This window comes from Nothoprocta perdicaria, unplaced genomic scaffold, assembly GCF_003342845.1.
Source record: "Nothoprocta perdicaria isolate Ctin4 unplaced genomic scaffold, notPer1 scaffold_72, whole genome shotgun sequence".
In the NCBI taxonomy this organism is placed as follows: domain Eukaryota; kingdom Metazoa; phylum Chordata; class Aves; order Tinamiformes; family Tinamidae; genus Nothoprocta; species Nothoprocta perdicaria.
The window spans coordinates 3,040,291-3,063,076 of NW_020455999.1; the positions used below are offsets into that span (position 1 = coordinate 3,040,291).

General features: G+C 41.6%; 1 protein-coding gene and 1 long non-coding RNA gene across 8 annotated transcripts in view; one reads left to right on the forward strand and one right to left on the reverse strand.

The window, feature by feature from the left end:
- LOC112957380 overlaps window positions 1-11,962 on the forward strand; it is a 29,559-nt gene extending 17,597 nt beyond the window's left edge. For 2 of the 3 annotated variants that reach the window (XR_003251212.1, XR_003251213.1), the window contains 2 exons: window positions 10,921-10,973; window positions 11,759-11,962. This is a non-coding gene — a long non-coding RNA (uncharacterized LOC112957380). Of the gene's footprint in view, window positions 1-5,874; window positions 5,920-10,920; window positions 10,974-11,758 lie in introns of those variants that run through there. The other variant, XR_003251214.1, reaches the window with a different exon arrangement.
- Window positions 11,963-13,077: 1,115 nt separating this feature from the next.
- Window positions 13,078-22,786, reverse strand: part of SKI (SKI proto-oncogene) — an 89,688-nt gene continuing 79,979 nt past the window's right edge. For 4 of the 5 annotated variants that reach the window (XM_026051018.1, XM_026051021.1, XM_026051020.1 and 1 more), the window contains 5 exons: window positions 22,570-22,685; window positions 21,049-21,311; window positions 20,567-20,868; window positions 18,308-18,538; window positions 14,230-15,077 (listed from right to left, as the gene is read on the reverse strand). In XM_026051018.1, the coding sequence (XP_025906803.1) occupies window positions 14,889-15,077; window positions 18,308-18,538; window positions 20,567-20,868; window positions 21,049-21,311; window positions 22,570-22,685 (1,101 nt within the window). In that variant the 3' untranslated portion in view covers window positions 14,230-14,888. Of the gene's footprint in view, window positions 14,195-14,229; window positions 15,078-18,307; window positions 18,539-20,566; window positions 20,869-21,048; window positions 21,312-22,569; window positions 22,686-22,786 lie in introns of those variants that run through there. The other variant, XM_026051019.1, reaches the window with a different exon arrangement.

Genomic DNA, 22,786 nt, shown 5'->3' on the forward strand with positions numbered 1-22,786 from the left:
TTTTTTTTTTTTTTTTTTTTGGTGCTACAAATCACATTGGTTCTAAGCAAATAGAAAACTTGACCATCCTTCTCAGCACCTTCAAAGCAAGATGTCCAGCAGAGGCCAGTTTATCAGTTTCTGTGTAACCTGTAACCTGCAAATGCTATGGCCTCAGTGATTGATCACTTTAGGACTGATATTAAAAAACTACTAGGAGTTGGGTCCAGCACTGCAGCACTGAGACTTACAGACTCTGTGCTTACCGGTTGGAAGGGAAGAAATTTTAACTTCTGCAAAGTGGATTCTCTGACATTTCATATGAAGTTATTACTAGCCCCACTACGAGCTCAACTTAAGTTTATAGAAAGTTGTCTTCAACCTTATGTCACTGAGTACTTTCCTAGTGAGTCTGAGACAGCAGGAGGCTTGGACAAATTTAAAATTCAGAGACCATTAACATTCATGTGAATCTAGCCCAGCTAGATTTACATTGTTTGAGCTGCAAGACACTATCAAGGTTTATAAACTCTCCTGATGGATATTGCCCATGGTGGGGTGAAAATCCCTGTAGGGGTGGTGAATGTCGAGGAAACAGCTATAATGTCTTTGTGAAAGCATGAGAAACCATGATAAGCTTTTCTAATGAATTTTCGGGTTTGTTCGCAGCTCGGCTGCAGAGCAGCTGTGGGAAACAAACCCCCTGAGAACCGAAACCCCTAAATGTGGCTCAGAGTTACAGCTCTTCAGTAAAGCAGCAAGTTGAAGTGTTTCAGTGCTGGGGAAATGAAACTGGCCAGTGCTCTGTTTCACTTGGTGAGAGCGCAGCCCCTTTGTAGGGCTTGGGTTTCATTATAGAGAAAATGCAAAGCTCTGAGAAGAAGAGCTGATGCTTAATAGCCAGTGCTTTGCTAAGACTTTTGGTGGCGTCTCTCTTAAAGCTTTGAAAGGAGTCCTGTGTTGGAGTACGCAGGAGTCCTGCAGTCACAAGTTACTGAATGAGGCTGAGGTGCTTCCGTTTTGGTTCTTCCTTGCGTAACATAAATCTGCAGATTTATTTGTTCTGGTAACTCATGAAGAATTCATATGGAAGAGACTTTTTAAATGTGGTATTAACTTGATTACACTTTAGAGTAAGTGTCCCTAGGACACGGATTTTCAGAAACTCTTGAAGTGCTTTACTGTCTAATGATGAAAATAGGAATGAGATGCTTTTATATTTTTGCGGAATATGAGGAGAGTGTAGTTTGGTTTGGTTTTCATGTTGTTAAGTCTGCCTGCTGGTCTGATAACCTCTTTCTTTAGTGTCCACCCTGCAAGGCCTCCCTAGCTTCTATCTCTAAGGCAGCCAGCTCTCTGGATGAAGTCTCGTTTGTTCTCAAATAGATAAGCAGTATCCTTGGAATATCCCCTTGCTGCATAGTCTGCATTGACGTGTGTAGCCTGTGTAGTTGAGTGTATCAGATTAGTGCTTATCAGACTGCACAAAAGCAGCATGGACACCAGTCTTGTGTCTCCAGGGTTATGTTAAAGACCAGACTGCTCTATCAGTTGGCGCAGTCTCCATCCAGGAAATGTTTAAGTATGTGCTTAAACAAGTAAATTGTCCTATTTAGTGATTTTATACACACACACACACACACACACACACACACACACACACACACACACTATATATATATGTATACACACACACACTCTTTTGTTAAGAATATTGTTAAACATTTCCTTGGATCACAGCCTGAGTTTTGCTGATTTATTGTATAGGTATGCATCTGTACAGAAAGGATGCAACTGTGAAGATGGAAATGAATTCTGATATTGCATAGTTAAAAATGAAAATGTCACCTTTTATAAGTGGCATTATTGGAAGAGGAAGTACCCATTTTTCCCAGTAGTATGCAAGTAGCTTGTTTTGAAATATGAAAACTATTGGCAGAGGAAAGAGTTGTGCCAAAGAAAGTGTTGTTGCACTAATGCACTGAATTGTAAACCTCTAACCAAATCAGATTAAGTGAAAGAAGAGCAGTTATGTAATGGGTATAATGGAAATATGGCAGAAATTTATGTGACCTGATCTCATGATGAGAAAGAAAAATCCAATGTGCAGCTTGTTGCCGTGACCAAGTAATTTTACTTCTAAAGTACAGAGATATTTCAAAATGTATTCATTTTGAAAAGTATTTCAAGAGTCTGCTGGGTCCTAGAAGCCATGGGATGAGAGCACGGCGTGCTGCGAGCACAGCCYGGGCACTTGGCGCTGGAGGCAGACGTTTCCTGGAAGGGACGGTAGGTCACCTCTCCTCCAGCCTGCAACCCGACCTGCTCGGTACTGCTCTAATCTCTTACTTGTGTAACTGAGCCACACAGCTAACCAGCAACTGTGGAATTCTTACAGTGGCTGCTCTCGCAGAGGTAACGGACATTCAGTCTCATGAGGGATGAATTTCACTGCAGGATTTTTTCCGTTTTGCAGCTGAGRCTTCAGGGAAGACAAGAGGAGTACGAAGCCCTGGCACTCCAGCAGCAGCGTGGGCTGAGGTAGGCCGTGACCTGTGACAGTGTGTCATGGTGATTTGGTGATTTCTGCCAGATAAGAGTAGCTTAGGACTTTGGATCCTCAGAATTGCTTCTGCTTGCAAGAGATAAAGCCAGGTCTTTGCTAAAAAGGGAGAACATTTTTTTTTCCAGAATTATTGCCCAGATAAAGTGCCTTGTTTCGTGGCTGATATGAACACAAGCCTCAGACAGATAAAACAGCACCTAGTTTGGCTTTAAARGGCATTGTTCCTGGCGCAGAGAAGCAGTTGACATGGCTGAAAATACAAGTACATTCAGCAGAATATGTTTGCTTGTAACTTTTCTTTCTAATGTCACTAAAAATGCCAAAGGAATAGAGGTGTTTGTTATTTGTTTTCATCCTCCCAAAGTGGGCGGGATGCACTCCCAGAAACTCGTTAGGAAAAGCACCAATTATAGAATGCCTAAAATTCAGAGCACTTAACATATCTCTGCCTTTCTTCCATGCCTTTCACTGCAGTCATTTATATCAGTACAAAAGCCTTTATAGTGGTTAGCATCTGAGTGCCTTTAATCACACAAACTGTAGATAATGAAAAATCAGGCCCAATAAATTTGATACATCATTGTAGAAGCAACCTTTTGGTCTTGGGGTGTCTACGGTGGAGAAAGAAGAGAAAGGACTGGTGCTCATCTGCAGTGTACCAGCCAAGATGAAAGTATATAGTATGAATTACACTGAGTGCTCTCTCACTGCTGCTGCATGTAAAATTGCAGCTTTCTGTATGACASTTTCTCATGGCAGTGGCCGTCAGAAAAAACTGCAATACCAACTAGAAATATGTAGGGTTATGCTACGCCCCTGCCCTGCCCCTCCAAGACTTGTAGCTGTAAGAGAGTAAGAATACCACACATCTTCTGGTAAATCTGAATAAACCCAAGTATCCTGAAATTTGACTTCACTTTTCATATGTTTTTCTCTTCCCATAGGCCCATTTATGGGGCCAAAATAACATAGGCTCTTTTCTTCTTATGGTCCTTTCATCATCCAGGCAGCAGAAATGCAGTGACAACATTGTATGATCATGTGAAGACCCCATCGTGAGCAAAGTACTGCCATTGGTGTCTCTGAGATAAATGGCATGAGTGAGATGTGTGCTGCAGGCCTGCAAGCTACAGATACAGTTTTGAGGCCTTTCCAATTTGCACTTCTGTTAATATACAAAAGATGCGATGTTTTGTCTGTTTAGGCTCTAATAAAACGGGCTCACTTGAGTTCAGTCTGAACTAAACGAGTTCAGACCTGGATTATTTTCAGAGTACAAATTCCTACCTTTTCAAACCTTTGTAGAATCTTTAGGTGCGAAGTGTTGTGGGGTTTAGTCTTTTTTTTTTTTTTGATTGTTTGTTTGTTTTTCTTCCCTGCAGGGCAGCCTTTGGCATCTTCTAGTCTAAGCAGTTTTCTGGGAGATTACATTGAACTTTGTGCTGCATCATATGTATAGGAGAAGCTAGGAGAGAGCACTCCCAAAGTGATTTAGTATCTGTTTTTACTGTTTTTAACAGTTTTTAACACTTGATAAATATCTGAGCTGTTGTGCTGTTGAGCCTTTGGAGGATGGAGAGTGGGGAGAAGGGTTATCGGCATTTTTGTTTCATTTTTTGGTGCAACATATTTAGCACCTCTGCAAGATTTAACATGATTAAATCTTAGCACACTACTCAGAGAGACAGACTACCATAAAGGTGTCTGTAAACAGCTGTTACATTCTTTGTAAGCTGCTGGGAAAGTGTGCATCATTCTGAATAAATGTGGAGGCAGCTGCAGCTTTGGAAGATTTAGTTCCTTGAATACTTTAGAGATCTATTCCACTTTGGCTATTAGGGGTGCAGTGACCGTGATGATCTAAAGATATAAGTAAAGCATAATTTACAGCAATAGATAATGGCTTATATTAAGCCAACTGGTAACATTGAAAAATTTAATCAATTTTCAGGCACAAAAATTGTTTCTTCAGATCTGCTGCTTACCTGCCTTACTAATGGTGCCATCCATGGTCTCACTGCTGCGAGCTCACCAGAAGATCCCAAGAAGTTCAAGTTGCAAGATAAAAGTAAGAGTTAGCAGAGCAATTCAGCAAGATTGAGGGAGGTTTTTATTTAAGGTTTTTGCTTTCTGGYTTTTGACTTCAGATACTTGGGGGGCCAGCTTTCAGAAACGCTGAGTGGCTGAAGCCTTGTAATCGTGGTAGCCAAAATTATCATCTGTGTTTAAAAAAATATATTTTTATATAAAATTTGAAATGGGCATTTTGCCCAAGATCATGCTAGAATATAACCAAATTGAAAACAAGACTCTTGCCTAAGCTCCTGGAACTCTAATGAGGTTTAAATGCAAAATGTGAAGGGAGGAAAGAAAAGTRTCTACTGAATGAGTCTTACGACACATTCTGTGCTGAAAAACACAGACTGAGTGAGATGAGCTAAGTGAGGATTTCCACCACGAGTGGAACTCTTGCTTCTTGGAGATGTAATTCAGAGTTTTTCCTTATCTGATCACCAGGTTGGTTCATTCTTTCTCCCTTTAGCTGGCTATTCATCATATTTGACAGAGAAATTGCTATGACAAAATGCTAACACTCTTGCTCTAGGCTGTTTTTAATCTAATGTAGGTGAAAGATCAGAACACATTCTTTTGGAAGATTTATGTCATCTATACCCTTGTGCTGTGCTGGATTGGGTAAATGGGAGTTGACAAACTACAGGATAGAAGATTTAAACCATTGACCTCTGACACTGAGTCATCATAACTGTATATTATGACATTTATGTTCAGAGGCTAAAGTCTTTGTTCTGAGGAAATCTCATAAATGCTTAGCAGAGGTACCAAAACAATTGTTTTTCTGTCTTTAAGTTTTGCTGTGGGAATCAGTGGTTAAATATCCCTTTATGCCATTGTAGCTTTTAATGTGAAATATTTCCCAGCAGTTGCTCAGTCCTCCTGTTGTTTGTGCAGAACACCATGTTTCTGTTCTTTGAGAAAGGCGTAAGTACTTAATGACAGTTCAGCCTGGGCAGACTCATGTACATTTTTTTGCTGATCCTTTGATAGTTGAGTCTTTCGAACTACTTCCTTACTCTAGATCTGCTAATTATACCTATTTCTGAAACAAAAGTCCTGATAAAGCAAGAAACTCAGGGATGTATGAAACACTGTTTGCAAATTAGTGCAGGTTTCAGTGTTCTGCCAAACTAAGGCCTGAACTTGTGCAGTGCATTATAATGTAATACAATAGGGGAAGGAGGAGTACGTATGACTGCTTTCTGCCTATGTGACAGATGTCATGTGAAACCGTATCCTGCCTTTCTGCAGAATGGGGATGAACAGAATGAGGAAGAGTAGATGAACCTGATGGAATGGTAAGTGGATAGAAAAATAACTGAGCTTATTGCAGGCGGAGGCAGTTCTCTAGACACTATCCCAGGCTGCCTGGCCTGTGTGGGTGAGCACAATATTCTGCTGCCCTCGTTAGCATTTAAGTTTATTCGGGCACAGTTAGCAGCCTGGTTGATCCTCTGAGCTCTGATATGGGCTGCATGCAGTATCTGAGTGCTGCTCGTSATCTTCATAATGCATCCTTCCTAAATTATACATCATTACGAGGGGCACATAACCAATTAGTGTATGGATTTGTTCTGCATGTGCAAATTTTTTCTTGGGTTAAGGAAGCATCATACAGAGACTTGGCTGAAGAAAAAAAGAATAGAGCTTAATCTTAAATAGTAATTGTCATCCTCTGGTTAATGATAAGCCATACTATGGCCTGCATACCAGCTGTAATTAAGCAGTAAGACACAACAAGGTGTATGTTACAGAGCGATAACACAGTGCTTTAAAGCTAGTGACCTGCAAAGCACATTATCTTCCAGCTGCACAAGCCATGCAGAGTCAGCCTGTATGTGCATGCCAGCAACTCCACTGTCATCTCTTTACCCACCTTCATTCTGCTTTTCAAGGTGCAAAAATTGGAAATGTTTTTCATGTTTCTTGTTATGTGATTAAATTAAAAAAAAAACATCTTTTTATATTAGTCAACTTTTGTACATATAAAAACTGATACGAGACGCTATTAGGGATGATTCACTGGAGTTCTGGGCACTTAGCTCTGCTTAAAATGAGGCCCACTGGTTAGACCCATCAGTTTGAAATGTGCAGGAAAGGATTCTCGCTGGTTATTCAGCTCTCAAGTTGCTCCAGGAAATATTTCATGTTTAACTATAGCAGAACAGCTTTGAGGTGTGAAGAGATGAAGGGTCCTGTCTAACGTTTTTTAGTCAATAATATTAACAATAGGTAGCAAGAGACGTGTTTTTTGGTTTTACAACTTTTCACCATGTTACCCGTCCAAATGGGTACAAACTCCGGTACCCAAATGCAAGGTCCTCAGYGGTGGGGAAGGCCTGAGCTGTACTGAGCGTTGTCAGAAGCAGAGGGAGCTTCTTTGGGTTTGAATGGCACTTAGCCTATATGGACCCTGATTTATATATGTGTTGTAGATATTGCTGAGGAAAAAAAAAAAGTATATATAAAAGTTAGGCTTAATATAAGAACAGAGACAAAGCAGAGGCAATAAAAACAGCTGTTTTTTTTCCCCTTAGTCCTTTTATTGGGTGAGACTGTTTCTGATTACAGCTGTAGCACTGTAAATGCCTGCTAGATGTCTGGTGCTAATCCATTCAAAGCAATTACAAGGCATTCGTCACCAGTGGGGTCTGAGCCACAGGCCTCTTATCTGGGAAAATAGATGGAGGAAAAAGGAGGAGTGAGGAAAGAAATCAATGCCTTTCACCAATGTCATCTGCCAAATTGAATTAAGCAGCATAGGATCCCTGGCTCACACACTGAGAGAGCATCTCTGTTTACAGCATCTCAGTTCAGGAGCAGGGCAGGTTTGGAGCTACATCTCAAAACTACTTGCTTATAATTTCTTGGGCATCCAGGGTATCTGTGGGACTTAAAGAACTAACAACTCACATGCTTTAGAAGCAGTTAAAAACCACCGGGTAAAGATAATGTATTGCTTAAAAAGAATATATATTGAATCTTTTGGCAATGYGTTCATGCTAGATAGAATGTAATCCAGGATAGATCCACAGAAACTTAGTGGTTTTGAAACTTAGTGGTTTACGTCTAAGGAGATGCTTGTTAGAACCATCCCATTCAGTATGTGATTAAATAAGAAGGCGGCTCCATACATCAACAGCAGGAGAATCATCACTTGGGCTACTACAGAAAAAAGAAAAAGAAAATCCACTTCTACAGCATGAATCACATTTGCAGGCTGTGACCATCAGCTTTGTTAATGCATTACGTAGTACTTGGCTTTGTACCTTGGCACATAAAGGTGGGCTATTAATGACTTTTTTTTTTTTTTTTTGATGACTAGCTAATCAAGGAATTGCTGCAGGTTTTCTTTCAGTCCTGCTCTTGAAGTACACAGAGGGGAGAGAAAGACTGGTCATTTGGGAGGGGTGGTGAAGAGCCAAAGGGCTCTTAGGGATAGAGGGGCCAGGCTCCGGAGCAGTGTTTGAAAGACAGCCATTCTTCAGGTTCCATATTAAAGCACTGACTCAGCAGGAAAATACAATAATAAAACCCTAAAGATGAAGAGCAAAACAAGCAAAAAACACCAAAAAAAMAAAAAAMCCCAAAAAAACCCCGGACACTACAGAACAATTTGGCTAAAACAGTTCAGCATTGAGAGTTAGGGTTTTTTTGTTTTTTTTTCCCCCCATCAATTGCAAGTCTGTGGGAATTTACATTGCAGTCAGGTATACTTAGAGTGCACACAAACCATCTAATAAAAATTCCACTGGAGCATACGTCATACAACTGTGTTTTATTATATTTGTGCTTTCTTCCCACTGATGGTGCCTTTATAACTGGATTACTCACATATCATTAACTCTAACACTCCTGGGTTTTTACTGCTTCCCTCATCTCCTCTGGGTGCTGGCTGCTTCCTGCAGATGGGCTGAGCTCTGGGTCTGTGGGACCTGCCCAGGATATGGGCACAAGGACACTGTGGGCACCAAGAAGGGCACTCAGTTGTCGACCAAAGTGCCCGTCCAGCCTCTACTCTGCTACTTTTATGTGATATTTTTTTTTCCTTTGACCTCCCTGCTTCATCTCTCAGGTGTAAATAAGGGCTGCTGTTCATTGGAATGCAGAAATTCCTGAAACGTGCTGTTTAACCCTAGTTTTGGTAGGTCATAGCTATTACTGCAGTTATCCTTTGTAAACGTGTATAATTGACTATTCAGGGTGTTTGAATCAGTATTTTTGCTGGTGACTGAACAAGAGTCTCTTGAATAAGACACAAAGAAAAAAAAAAAAAACTTGATTTTTTTGAGTACTGATCTCTTTCTTGATGGCTACTTTGAGCTTGGAAATCGTCTTCCGTTGCTGTTGATTTTTCCTCTCAGTCTTTGCGCCTGTTTTGAATAGAAGTTGAGGCAGGGGCTATAGCTCACTAAGTATTAATAGAGAAACAAGCTTATTGTTATTCATGAAATTAAACTTAGTGGTAAGCACACCAAGTCCTGTGAGTCCAGTACCTGCACAGCGCTGGCTTTAGCTGGGCTGGGCTCCAAGGATGTCTACTGTGCTCAGGAAAACCAGAGCCCTGGACTTGTGTCTGTGGCCAGGGCTGCGGATCGCCCAGCCGGGCCCATGCTTAAAAAGCCATTCAGGTTTCTGTACGAGGAAACTCTAAAGACACCCAAAGCCTCTCGCAGGAGAACGCCCCCAGTTCTGCAGCAACATTGTTGGCAGGTGGGTCTGGGTGTAAAAGCAGGTTCCAGTGGTGGAGAGACTCCAGGACTTGGTGCAATATATAGACAATGTATTTTAATTATGTGTTTATACATGTACATGTTATTGTTATATAAGTTATGTAATTTTTTAACATGGTAGTTATTAAGAATTGCTGTAGAATTCTTACACAATTCCTGTAACGGCTCCTGAAGGGAAGCGCATTTCCCAGAGTTGAGCGGGGCAGCACCAGAACAAGGTCCTGAGCGGGGCCGAGCGCTGCCCGCGGAGCCGCCACGCGCGGGGCCAAGCCCTGGGCTCCGCGGCGGCCTCGGCCAACTTCGGAGCAAACCCCAGCCACGTTCAGTGCCTGCATGGCCACGCTGGGGAAGGAGGGCCCGTACAAACCCCGCGCACAAGTCTGCGTGAATCAGAAATATGGTTTTTTTTTTTTTTTTAGGCTAGTTCATCATTCTCTGGCTTTTCCACTGCTTTAAAAGGGCATGCTAATAAACATACCAGCACTATGGAAATTTCTGCTGTCATTTCTCAGAAGACCATGAGAGAATTACTTTAACATGTTTCCATCTTCTGTCTGCCTTTTTCCTCTGTATTTCTTTTTCGTCGACCTGGTACAAATTTTTATATGCTTGCACATCTCACTTTTCAATAGCAATCTGACTTAATTTGTCATTAGAATCTCCCGGCAAGCAAGACTACATCTTTTCTAATCCATTTCCTGTCTCTGTTCAATATTGCCACGTGCGACGGAGCTGAAACCAACCAAATGCTAGTTTACAGAGACGTGGTAGGAACCTGACTGGGGGATGAGTGCAGAGATTGGGGCGCTATGAACAGTGGGAGCATCGTTAGTGAATGCTGTGTAATGTAAAATACCTGGGACTTTAAGGTCACTGAAGTGACCAGGCCTGAACAATTTAGGCCGTAAGCGCTCAAAAAACAGTCTTTTTTTTTCTGGACAAACAATTTTATTTTAGGTAATGCGTCTATACACTGTACATTCAGTCACTGTGGTATATAAGCATAGCTATTTTCATACATAATCTCATAAAGTCCTTTATTTTACAATATTATCTGCTTCCAGGGGAGGGGATGTGGAAAAGGGGGTGTAAAAGGACTATGAAGGTACACAGCGAAATAGATAAATATGCCAAGCTTTTTTCTTTTTTTTTTTTTTTTTTTTTTTAAATCAGGCATTTATAAACAAGAAAGCATACATTACTTACATAAAAATAGTTCTAGAATAGTAGAGTAAGTCATAATATTGTCATTAGCAGCAGCATAGGAGAGACCAGGATAACAAAAAAATGTGCTGAAATGCTATTGGCTATTATAAATGTAAAGATTTATTTTTTCTTCAGTTGAAAAAAAATGTCATTTCTGTGATTTAAGAAAAAAAACTTTAAAACATAGGGACTGATGGGAGTATGGAGAGGCAGTATGGAGGGGGGAGGGAACAACCTTTTGGTAATAAGGTACTTTACAGTGAAAATAAAGATGAATAAAATGCAAACGATGGAGGAAGGTTAACCCACATTTAAAACTTGCAAAAAGATTTTTTTTGTTGTTGTTGTTTTTCCTAACAGACGGCAAAGGCTCTTAGTTAAAAACACAACTCTCAAAACAAGACAACTACCAGGTAAGAAAGAGTTCTGAAAAAGTAAACACCATATACACTTATAATACAACAGTGTAAAATGAAAAAAAAGTATTTACATGTTGAATTTAATTTTAACTTTTTTTTTTTTACATTGGCTAGTTCTGTTTGAAAAGCAGAATATTATGTATACTTGTTAGCTGCTCCATAAATATGAATGTTATTGCTGTTGGTTTTTTTCCCTTCGTTAAGTCTTCTTTCAGAAATAGAAACAATGAGTAATTAAACTGAATATACAAGGATTAAGTAATACACTGGTATGTACAGGGAGAGTCAACAGCCTGTCGGTAACACCTCTTCTCCCTTTCAACTACCTAAAGGACAATAAAGTGAGACCGTCCCTGTGCAGCCCCTGCCCTGGTGGCCGCGCTCAGAGCGGTGCCACCTTCCAGCTCCCGCCTCGGCGCTGAGCGTGGCCGCAGAAATTACACACAGAACGCTGCGCCTCAGCACCAGCACAGACAGTTTTTCTAAAGTATCCCACCATTTGGACAGACATTTTGTAGATTCAAAGTCTCTCTATTTTTCTTTTGAATTATGAATGAGAAACAAATTACTGTGGTAAAATTAAGATTTTACTACTAAAATGCATTCTGAAAAGACACAAAAGGATTTAAGATAGAATCCTACCCTGTAAACCTCTCTTGTCTTTTAACTGCTGGTGTAGAAGGTTTGTTCCCAGTCTTCTGGCACCTTATTCTGTCATACTAATTTTACACTGTAGTTTCTAAAAATGTGTTTATTAGGATGTTTTCACTCCCTCCTAGGATCCATCCATTACCAAAGATTCTTCGAAGTGTGAGGTTGAATAGCCAAATAGGACACTGAATAGAACTGTTGTAATACACAGCAAAAGAAGAAACAGCATTTTTGTATGTAGCTTCGTTACGGAGAATTCTTCCTTGCAAATCTCTGTGAAACACAGGTGATGCTGTGTGATATGCAGCTAGTGATGAGATTATTTACTATCCTATTGTTTTCTTTGAAAAAATACAGAATTTAATGATTCTGGAGTATCCAAAAAAAATCATATTCACAGAAAAAAATTATGCCAATAAATCAGTAAGTTCGCCCAGCAACACAAGAAGGAAAAACGAGGTGACATGCTACAGGTAAGCAGGCCACTTTCCCTCTACAAACAAAATCAAATTCAGACAGAAATGGCTGCGATTCTTTTTGTTGTCTTTGAGTCGTAAGAGGAGAGACACAATTGAAAGTCAGGAAAAAGATCAAAATTAAAAAATTAAGACTTCAAAAAAGCCAGTGGTGGGAGGAAAAAGCAGATTTGTTCTATGTGTAATTTCTTAACATGGCAATAAAGCACAGCACATGATAGATCTTTGAAATACAAAAGCTCAACTACAGCTAAAATTATTTAATTTCCCTTGAAGAAATAAGTGAATAATACAGATCTGGACATCATAAGGCTGAGAACACTTTTATGCACACTGCATAACAAACCCTTTATGTAAGACAGTAATAATGCCCCTTAGTGAATATATAAGTATGGCAGAGATTTTAATTCCATGCATATGATTTAATAATTGCAGAGAATAAACATACAAAGATGGAAAAAAAAAAAATTCACATAAAAAAACTGCATAAGCGTAATCAATATTCCTTTTGCATTGCACTTTAGGAGATCTGCACCCAGACTCGGTCTCCAGCAGCCCCAACACCGGGGGCAAAGCCCTGACCAAGGGACAGTTGCAGGTACTTCACTCGCTCTGTTTCTTGCTCCCCAGAGTTCTACATTGTCCCAGTAATTCTACACCTTTCATATTTCTTCTTTTTGTACCTAAAACATATATATGAACTTTACTTCTTGTTAATGCTCACAGTTATAATGATTACTATAATGATTTCAAGCAAACAGCTCTTGTTTAAAAAAGCCTAACATACTGTAAGTAAAGACTATAGCTTTAGGATTGGCAGCCGCTTTTAATCTACTGGGATTAATGTTCAAAAGCAAATAAAGATTACTGGAAATATGGTTCTTTGTTTATGATAACTTTTGCATATGATGATGCACAGGGTTTCTTTTTTTTTTTTTTTTTTTTTTTTTTTGTTTTTTTTTTAAAAAAAAAAAAAGCACCAGCAGTTCCTATATAACATGCTGAGGGGAAAAATGAGCTGGAAGGCACATCTGCAGTCCCAGGTCAAATTTTCATTTCATTTACACTCGTAAGATTGAGTGTATAAGAGGTGAGTGTTTGTGGGTGGAAAAAAAAACCAAAACCTTTTCTCTTGTTCAGTAAAGCACCAACTGAGTTTGCTAAGCACTTCTGGGAGCCCCCTCGCTCCTGCTCCCATATTCTGTCACACACAGCCACACAAAAAAACAGGTTTAAAGTAGAGCCAGYAGTGCACTACACTGGATAATCTGTATTTGGTAGCATTCTATACCTGCTGAATACTCGCTTTGCATAAATGTAAATGATGACACAGTGGCACATGATGGAAAACTACGTTGATGATTTTTCCCATATATTAAGCTGAGTAGAAGCTAGAATGCTCATCGTGTAAACTTTAAAACTATGGAATAAAATGCAAAGAAAGTTTCTGACAAAGTGCAGTTCTTTTWAAAAAAATAATATTAACAACACTAACAACAACAGTAATAACACAAAGTGATGACATGCTGCATTTTCATTCCAGGGCTGCGGCTTGGATCCCAAAATTAAAGTAACTTCTTTAAAAAAAAAAAAAAAAAGAAGGCTTATTCACAGCAGCAAAAGTGTTGGTTTTGTTTTCTGTAGTATCCGATCATGTAATGTTGCACTCTCCTTGGGCACAGTAATCCTGACAGACAGTTCAGAATAAGGTAAATACTGAATTTATGGTAAGATGGTGCAATAAAGATGAGTTTTCCAGAAAACAGAAAGCTGAAGTATAAGGATTTCAGAATGACTTGGAAAATACATGTGCCTTCCGCTTTATTTCTCAACCAACTTAACATATCATCCATTTCCTTCCTTTATTTCCTTCTTTCTTTTCCTAAAGCTGAAGTGCTCTTGGATGAAGTGAGTCTCTTGAACACACCGCTTAATGAAGATGTCTTTAGAGCATATGGCATGATTTACAAACACTGACGTCCGTAAGGCTGGGTTTAGAATCCGCGAGTGCACATCTTCTCCCCCCCCCTTACAATTCTCTTCCCTGCATCTTCCTTTCTTCAGCACAGGAAATGAAGATAATTGTTTCTAAGACAAAAAAAAAAATCATCCTTGAAAAGCACTCTGAAATTCTCATACAACCACGTGACAGGGTTAAAACTGTGATGGCTTCCTAAGCAGCTGGAAAACTGCTATGAAATGGCATCCTCACCAGAGGGCTTCTACGTTAAGAATCCCAAAGCCTGTAACAAGTCATTAAAAATTGTGCATCGAAGATTTTTCTTTTGCTTTTAAAGGTTTGTTATAAAAATCTTGTTAATTGTTTTAATACCAAGTCTGTATAATGAATTATTTTAAATAGCTTATAACAAAACTTTGTTTTTAAAATCCAAAAAATGTTCCAACAGGCAGAAGGGCAACATAAAAACATTGCCATGTTTGCCTTTTATTCTGATTTTAGGTGGACAATGCTGCTTGCTTGGAGTCTGCCAGTAGAAAATTTGCTGTGGATTTAAGTATTTTGTTTATAAACACTTTGTGTTCTATAGGCACAGTAAGATGTTGTGCTGTATGGATTAAAGAAAAAGGAAAGAAAAGATGTAATTCAGTGCTTCTGTTTTGAAGAGTAACATCTGCCTTCCAACTATGTCCAAGTCCATATCCATGGGTGTGTGCTAAGACACAACTACTCACACATGCACTTACACACACACCCCCACACATCCTCCCTTACTGTGCATATACAGCGTTCTGTAGGTGGTGTCGATGCTGTGGTGGTTACTTAGTTCTCCAGGTTGTTCAGTGTGTTTTCACTGCTGGGTTGATGGCTTGACTTAGGCCACAGTTGTTCCTGAAGTTCCTTGACTACTTTTTCCAAGTGTTCCCGAGCCTCCCTCTCATGCATCAGGTCAGCTCGGAGCTGCTCCCTGTCAGCCTCCGCGTGCTGAAGCTTAACCTGGAGGTCCTCAATCTAGAGAAAAGCAAATGAAAAATACAGTAAACAACTGTACCGCTGCAGCACTGCTGTCATTTTGTACAATTAAACAGCGACTAGCAGCCTGCCACAAAGTGAGATGAATAGTAAAACCTCAGGCTTCCAGGCATAAGATGATCAAAGCTGAAGCAGAGGGAGGAATTCCCTTCCACCAGCTTTTTCCATACACCACTGTACAATAATCCAAGTTCACTGCAGGAGCTATTTAGCTTTGAAATTATTAAATACTTCTGGTGGCTTAACTATCAGAATGAGCATTTTAATATGGATAGCAGAATACCTCAAATTGTTTATGAAACTCCAGCCAATGTACATCTTATACCCTTAATATTTCCTTAGGACATAGCAAATCAGGAAAGCTAACTGCAAGCTAAATTTGCAAAGCTACAGTAATTTCAGGTATTTTACGACGGTTATTAATGTCCATGACCAAATGCACACTCAGCAGCTCTTTATGTCCAACAAAAACAACTGTACACACAAAACCTTTACATCTTTCATACTAAATGTAAGGGACTATAAGGGGGGTGGGGGAGGGGGTCACAATGGCCGCAGTAAAGCAGTGAGTGGGACTGGATCGAGTGGCCATGAGGGCACAATGTGGGCAGCAGGGGACAGAAAGGACAGGAATCCCCTGAAGCACCAGGACCTCTCCAAATGCCTGTGGGCAAAAGTGAAGGCTGTCCTGATGCTCCATCCATACCTGGAGCTCGATGCCAAGATAAGGAAATAGGCAGCATAAACCACAGTGATATCCAGTAAGAATTTAGCAACCTAATTCTTCAAGATGAACATACAGAAATGTTTAGCCCTGAATTTGCTGTTGAGTTTCCTCCCATACCCACTCGATGCTCTCTCAGGCTACGCCTCTCTACAGCATTGTGGTTTCCTCAAAAATAACAAGTAAATACAAAAGTGAGAACTTTTGTAAGAAACTTCCTGTATTTGCCAAACTAGAGTTAAGATAAAAAGCTGCATAAAGCTTTGTTTTTTATATTAATTAGAAGTTTTACTCCTACTAACTTCTTGTAAAAAGGCAGGCTTTGAAGTCAGGATTTCTTCATAGGAGGTGCCAGGCAGCCCTCCCGGCCGTAGCTGTTGAACAGAGGGCTCGCTCAGAAGCTGGAGCAGCGGCTGCTGCCCACGCCTGGCCCCATGCGGCCTTCAGGCCCTGCTGCACGAGCGCTGGCACTACTGCTCCACTCTGCTGGTGCTGCAGAGCACGGTGAGCGACACTGCAACGCGGCCCGTCTTTGGGACACAAGCCTGCAAAAGCTGCAGCTGCCTTTTGTGAATTTAGCCTTTCCTTGCTAGTAGGAAACCCCATGAGAAGGAAGGGACATAAGAGGACTGGAAACGGCCTTTGTCGAAGCTTTTGTGCATGTCACAGTGCAAGGCAGGACACACCTTCAGCTCTGTTAAACTCTAATCTAATAAATGGGCTGGTTCCTTTATCTGCACTTGCTGTTGCCTTGTTTTGTGCTGCAGTGGAAGTGCCCTGCAGGTAACGCCCAGCGGAGTCGCTCTCAATCTGGCTGTGTTTAGTCTGGACATCTCTTATCAGTGAGACATCCTGTGATGCTAGAGAGGAAGCCACATCATTTCCTGCTCTGGTCTCCTGGTTAGACATGTCTCATAGTGGGGCAGGGCACCCCTCCCCTTCCCGTTATTGAGAGCCAGGGCTCAGAACAATTTCAGATTTCTGTTTCTTCTCCCTTTTTACTGCCTCCCCACCCCCCCAAAATAACCAGAGTAGTTGCAGTTCATGCTTTACGTGTAGTAACATGCAATCCAACTTCACACACAGAGAATATCAGAAAAACTGCTATATTAAATATGGTCTACAGCAACTCTCTTTAACATTAACTCTGGTATATTATGTTATGCAAGTTAAACCTCTTGCAAATGTATGATCCTTATGTGCCATTTGCATGTAAGTGATACCTATCTCTGTGCTGTGGGAGTTTAAATCTAGGTAAATGCGCCCCATCTTTCAGAAACCGTTTACCGTTAAAACCTACTGACCCCTATCTTTTATTTATGCATTTCTGAAGCCGGCTTTTAGTTGTGGGCAGGGAAAGTCATCAGGCAGAGGGAGTTTTATGTGGGAGCTGATCAGAGCAGGAGGCGGATGATAGAACAGGAGTTTAGCCTTGAGAAGAGGGGCTGCTTGGGAAACCCCCCCCCCCCCCAAGCCCCCCCCAAGAGAAACAGCAGTTTGTGGGAGTTAACAACAGGTGCTGGACCAGGCCCTTTTCTAGGAAAGGAACTACGGGGCAACAGAGGTTCAATCGAGGAAGGGAAGTCTGGGCGTGCAGGGGACTCCTCTTTGGGACCGTTTCCCGGAAATCCAGGAGGCTGCTGCTCTGTCCCAGCTCAGCCTGTTACGCTGGGTCACTGCAGAGAGCTTGGAAAAGGGGATGGCCTCGCATTCCACATGCCCTGCAACACCGACACACAACAAGGCGACTTAAGGACGTGCAGCCCGAGCKCTTGGTTCACTTGGCTTTGGACAGTTTAAATAAGCTTTTAAATTGCTTGTTACAAGAGACTCTGATGTGGAGAGGGTGGGAAGGTTTTTAACTTGAAAGCTTTAAGCATACACATGGCTTGTAACAGCATGTTCCTGCATTCCTAGAACTTTCACTGAGATCACACTGCAAGTATTTTCTAAGACCTGTGAGTTTGCTCTTCTTGTGCTTTAGCGCTGTAAACAACACCCCTTCCTGCAGCTTGTGTACTGGTGGTCTCAGCTGCTGCTTTCATCTTAAATGGTTCCTGTAGGTCTAGGCTCATCTTTATCTTTTATCCTATGATAGAAAGTGACTCTGCCTAATATTTACAGTAGTGAAATGCATCCCAATGTATGGGCATGGACAGTAGGATATAAGTAGAACTGAAGTAAAGTCTAGCATTTGTCTTTGTTCTCTGGAAATGGAGATTTTCAACTGACAAATGTGAAGTTCTAGGTAAGCCAGTGGGACTGACAAGGGGGTCCAAGTGCTAAAAAGTAGTTAACATTTTGCATTAAAATTAGGGTTGTGAACTGACACGATGTGGGCACCAGTATTAAAAAGACAGAGATGTATCAAATTAGAGAAAATGAGGCCCAGCGGCATCAGAAGACGACCAGATACTGGAACTTACTCTGAAATCCGCAGGGCAATAGCCCTTCCTGACTCTGTTGTTCAGTGTTCAGGTCTTACCTGGGCTGAGTACTTGGCCCGAAGCCTCCCTGCTTCACAGCCCTTGTCACAAACCCGAATCTGCCTGGCTTGCTCCAGCTCCCTCTTTAGTCGTATCCGAGACTCGTTGGCTTCCTTCATTTTCTTCTCGTTCTCAGCTCGCAGACGTTCAATCTCTTTCCTCAAGTTACGCTTTGCCTCTGTTGCTTCTCTCAGTTTCTCCTTCTTAGCCACTCTTAGGAATTCTAGCTCCTGGAATGCCAAGTAGTTGAACATGTGAGAACTGAGAAGCAGGGATAGATTTAYTGTGCAGGAACGGATCAAACTGAATTCCCACCATTCTGTTTCTTCTAACTGGGAAGACATATCTAAACCTGGTTCAAATCTTGCAAACTTTTCTCCTTCAAATGGGCATGAAATCCTAGGCCAAACTTACCCTGAATTCTTGGATAATAGAACACAATGCTACATCCACAGTTTGCTTTGTCAAGCAAAATAGCTGTCACCATCTGTGACTGAATAAGGATGATCTCGAGTTGGCAACAGCTCCTTGCAACGCGTCCTACACTAGCTCCAAGTTTYAAATGAATCAAGTGTAATGCCTGCACCTGTGGGGACTCTGAACTGAAGCTGCATAGCATTGTGATAAATGCAGTTTTTGAATGGCCTTTGTGTACAGCAACGCTGCACAAACCTTGCTGGAGAGATCAGTGACCAGCAGTTTAACAAGCCTTTCCCTACCGAAAAACAAACAAACAAACAACCCCACAAACCCAACCTTGGCAAATGTACAAGGGGAAAAATGCATACATATAAAGATAATATTTTTTTTTATATATAAAAATCTTTCTAACTCTGAAACAACTCTGCAATGCTGCAGTAACTTGCGTGCAACTTACCTTAAGGCTTCTGGCAAGTAGCCAGTGAACTGCTCTGTCATAAATATCTGGGGAACTCTGGGCTAAAACTCTCAGCTAAATCTAAACTGCTGCGCTCTGGGAACTGCATCTCTTGCTGTCTAGGTTCTCAACTGCTACCATGAAATCTCCAATCAAAGAGAAAGTCATTAATTAAAGTGATAATGAGAAACTAAAGGGACAGCAGAAGAAACTAATACATTGTTAAAAAGCTTTTAAGAGTTTTTAAGGAGTTGCTAAAGAAGGCCTGTGCCTCACAAGCACAGCACATACTTCTGCTTAGAAAAATTCGCCTCCCTAAAGGTCTGTCTCCTAAATGGTTAAAGCAGACAAGCTACACTTCAGCTTTCCCTTTTTTTTTTTTTTTTCACCACAGAAGCAGCATTTCCTCGCTGTCAGAGGACTCCTCTCAGCAGCATGTTCCTGGTAAGAAGGCGGCAGCCAGGTCATGGGAAATTCGCTCTCCCGACAACCTCCCTTCCCGCCCCGGAAGCGCCCGGGACCTCCTGCGTGTGCAGCGCAATCCCTTGCTTGCCCAAATGCCTCAGCCAGAGATGCCCTCGTTCTGACGTGCTGCTTGATTTAATGACTCAACATTCTACTGTTTTGTCACTACTTCTTATTAAATATACGCTGTATATGTCATCTTTATATATACAATGTATATGTATTGTATATATGTACACAATGTATTTAATTTGCATACCTAAAAATGAAATTAAATTTGAAATATATTTCTTTTTTCTTACTTCTAATTGCATTAAGTGAAACATGCATTCACTAAACACAAGGAAATGAAGTGATCTGCCCAAGGCCCCAAAGAACAAGCAGATCCGCTGAAAAGCCAGCGCTCGACTCCCTTCCTGAGGACYGGGACATGAGTGTCCTCACATGGGAGATGCAGCAGAGCGCTTGTGCTGCCCAACTGTACCCTGTGCGGGAATATAAGTAGGCAAACTCTGCTTACAATTTCCACTGTGTTCGTATCTAATCACTTACTATCACCTCTCCTTCACCTCCTCCCTCCTTTTAATAGAATATCTGAAATCTACTACCACTTTCTAAATACCGCAGAGTCGTGGTACGCACAACCATATCTCGGAACTATTCCCCAAAACAACCAAAAACGTTATGTGCAAGCACACAAYGGCTGCGGACACCTGATTTTGACAAACAGTGGGTTTTCTTTTTTGTTCCCCAGAATAGATGACACAAGGCCCTCATTTAATCTAATGGATTACCTTTCTAGCTTGGTTATAGTTCCACTTAAAACATTTACAGAGGGCATGCAAGCCTGACTGTGCTCTATCTTCCATTTCCATATACTGATTTTGCCCTACCTCAAAAATCACAAAAGATCTACCTGGTGTAGACTGCGCTTGGCTTGCAAAGCAGCGTTTAGCTTCTCTTCCTGTTTCACTCTCATTTTCACAACTTCATGAAGGAATTTTTCTTTGGCTTCTTTTGTATCCAGGCCACTGTCCAGGGCCTGCCTTAGGTGCTCCAGCTCAGCCTCCAGCCCACTGCTGTGCGCGTCAGGATGCGCTGCCGCCTCATACGAAGCACTGACTGCAGCGGGTGCCTGCATCCCCGGGGAGCTCATGTCCTTGGCAGAGCTGGATGAAGTAAAGGATGGTGAGGAGAGCGAGGACAAGGAGGAGGTGACTGAAAAACAGAAACATCTAAAATTAATAAAAAGATGTCTAAATAAATAATGTCTCTAAGTCAAAATGTGTTGAGGCCCTTTCGTAAAGGGGAAACATTTAATCAGTAAAAAAATGGAAGAAAATATACTATTCATGTAAAGCAAGACAAAAATTAAAGGCAGATAGAGCTGTCGCTTACATTCCTCCCTCGTTTCTACTTCAATTTCTGCTTCTGATTCCTTCTCCTCCTCAGCAGCAGTGACGGTGGCTGGGGCTTCGGGGGCGGGGGGGTTCTCGGCAGCGAGTTTCCGTTTGCGGGGCTGGGCCGGGCTGCTCCCGGCCTCGCTGCTCCGGGACACGACAGTGGCACAGGGCGAGCTGCTCACCATTTTCTGTTGGGAAGGGGGTGCCAGTGCCACATTGGGGGCCACGGCACTCTCAAAGCTCTTGTAGGAATAAAAACTGTTTGAGAAGGGGAGGCAAAAAAAAAAAAAAAAAACCACAAAGAGGAAAACACAGTCAGATCCTTGCCTTTTATCATGCTTCCTAATTCATGTGTTGCACTGAAACAGCAAGACACAGGTTGACAAAGCAGATCCATTGATTTAGACCAACTGAGGATCTGACTACATAAAGTGTTTTGCATCCATCTAAATGTGCATAAAATTTACCCAGGTTATTTCCATCCAGGCAGGAGACATTATATTTGAAGTACTGCATACTCTAAGCACCAAGGAGATCCTATTTCCCACTGTTCAACAATTATGATGCTGCTTCCCCTTGATCCTCATGCATTATTGACTTTCCTAAACAGACAAGTTCTACTTGTCTGTCCATGAAGGCTTTGCAGCCTTGGGAGCAGAACTGCCTGAAGAAACGCAGCGAGCATTGCAACGTTGCGTGAGAACAGGGCAAACAGCCTATTCTGGTGTATCACTGATTTCTTGACAGCATGCCCCTCACTGCACATTTGTTAATCTACATTTATAAAATAATCTATGTTAAGACATTAAAGCTGTAAGAGTAGATACACAGAAGCCTGCAAAAGCCACAGTCAAGACTGTCTTTGCTGCTTCAATTCTGCATCTACAGCTCAATGCAATCTTTACTTAAAAGGAAGATTTTTCAGCTCTTCTATGGATCATACAGACTGAGGAGCTGTTCTCAAACTCTCCTGCTCTCCCGAGACCTCTGGAGACCAGCAGGAGGGGAGAGGTGCTCTGGACTTTCTGTAAAGTCCCTTGGCTTCCCATGGTGCTGTCAATACCGGAGACAGGAGGCAGCTGCTGGCGGGTGGTGACAGTTCCCTGCTCCAGAGCTGCTGCAGTTACCGATCGGCAGCTGTCTGGAAATGACTGCCCGGGCCCTGACCAGCTGCCCCGAGAGAAAGGCACAACCCTGCTTTAAACAGTGAAGCCCTTGATAGCACTCCCAAATTATCAACAGTTTGTAGAAGTAGCCTCCATTTCAAACTTTTATACMACTGCTTCACTTAAAACCCTTCTAATGACTACACTAAATACAGACACTTCGGGGGTTTGTTCGTTTCCCCTCTCCTAACCGAAACACCACAGCTGCAAGCACTTTTATTGTGATGACAGTGGCCTGACCTGAAGGAACGACAAGGCCCCCAGCAGCAGCGCACGGAAGCAATCACACAGCCACTTGCTGCAGCGTCTCCGTGGCTGCCAACGTCCCCCTTGCCCTTTACGTTCCTTACCTGTCTCGGATCAACGCAGGGAGATGTGTGGAGAGCTCCTTCTCATTTGCTGATACGGCAGGAGACCAGGGTCGGAAAGCTGAAAGACGCTGACGAGGATGGACACAGCCAATGCTCTAGGGAGGAGGGCAAAGACAAATAAATAAATAAATAAATAGATAGATAGATAGATAGATAAATAAATAGATAAATAAATAAATAAAGGACAATCCTTTGT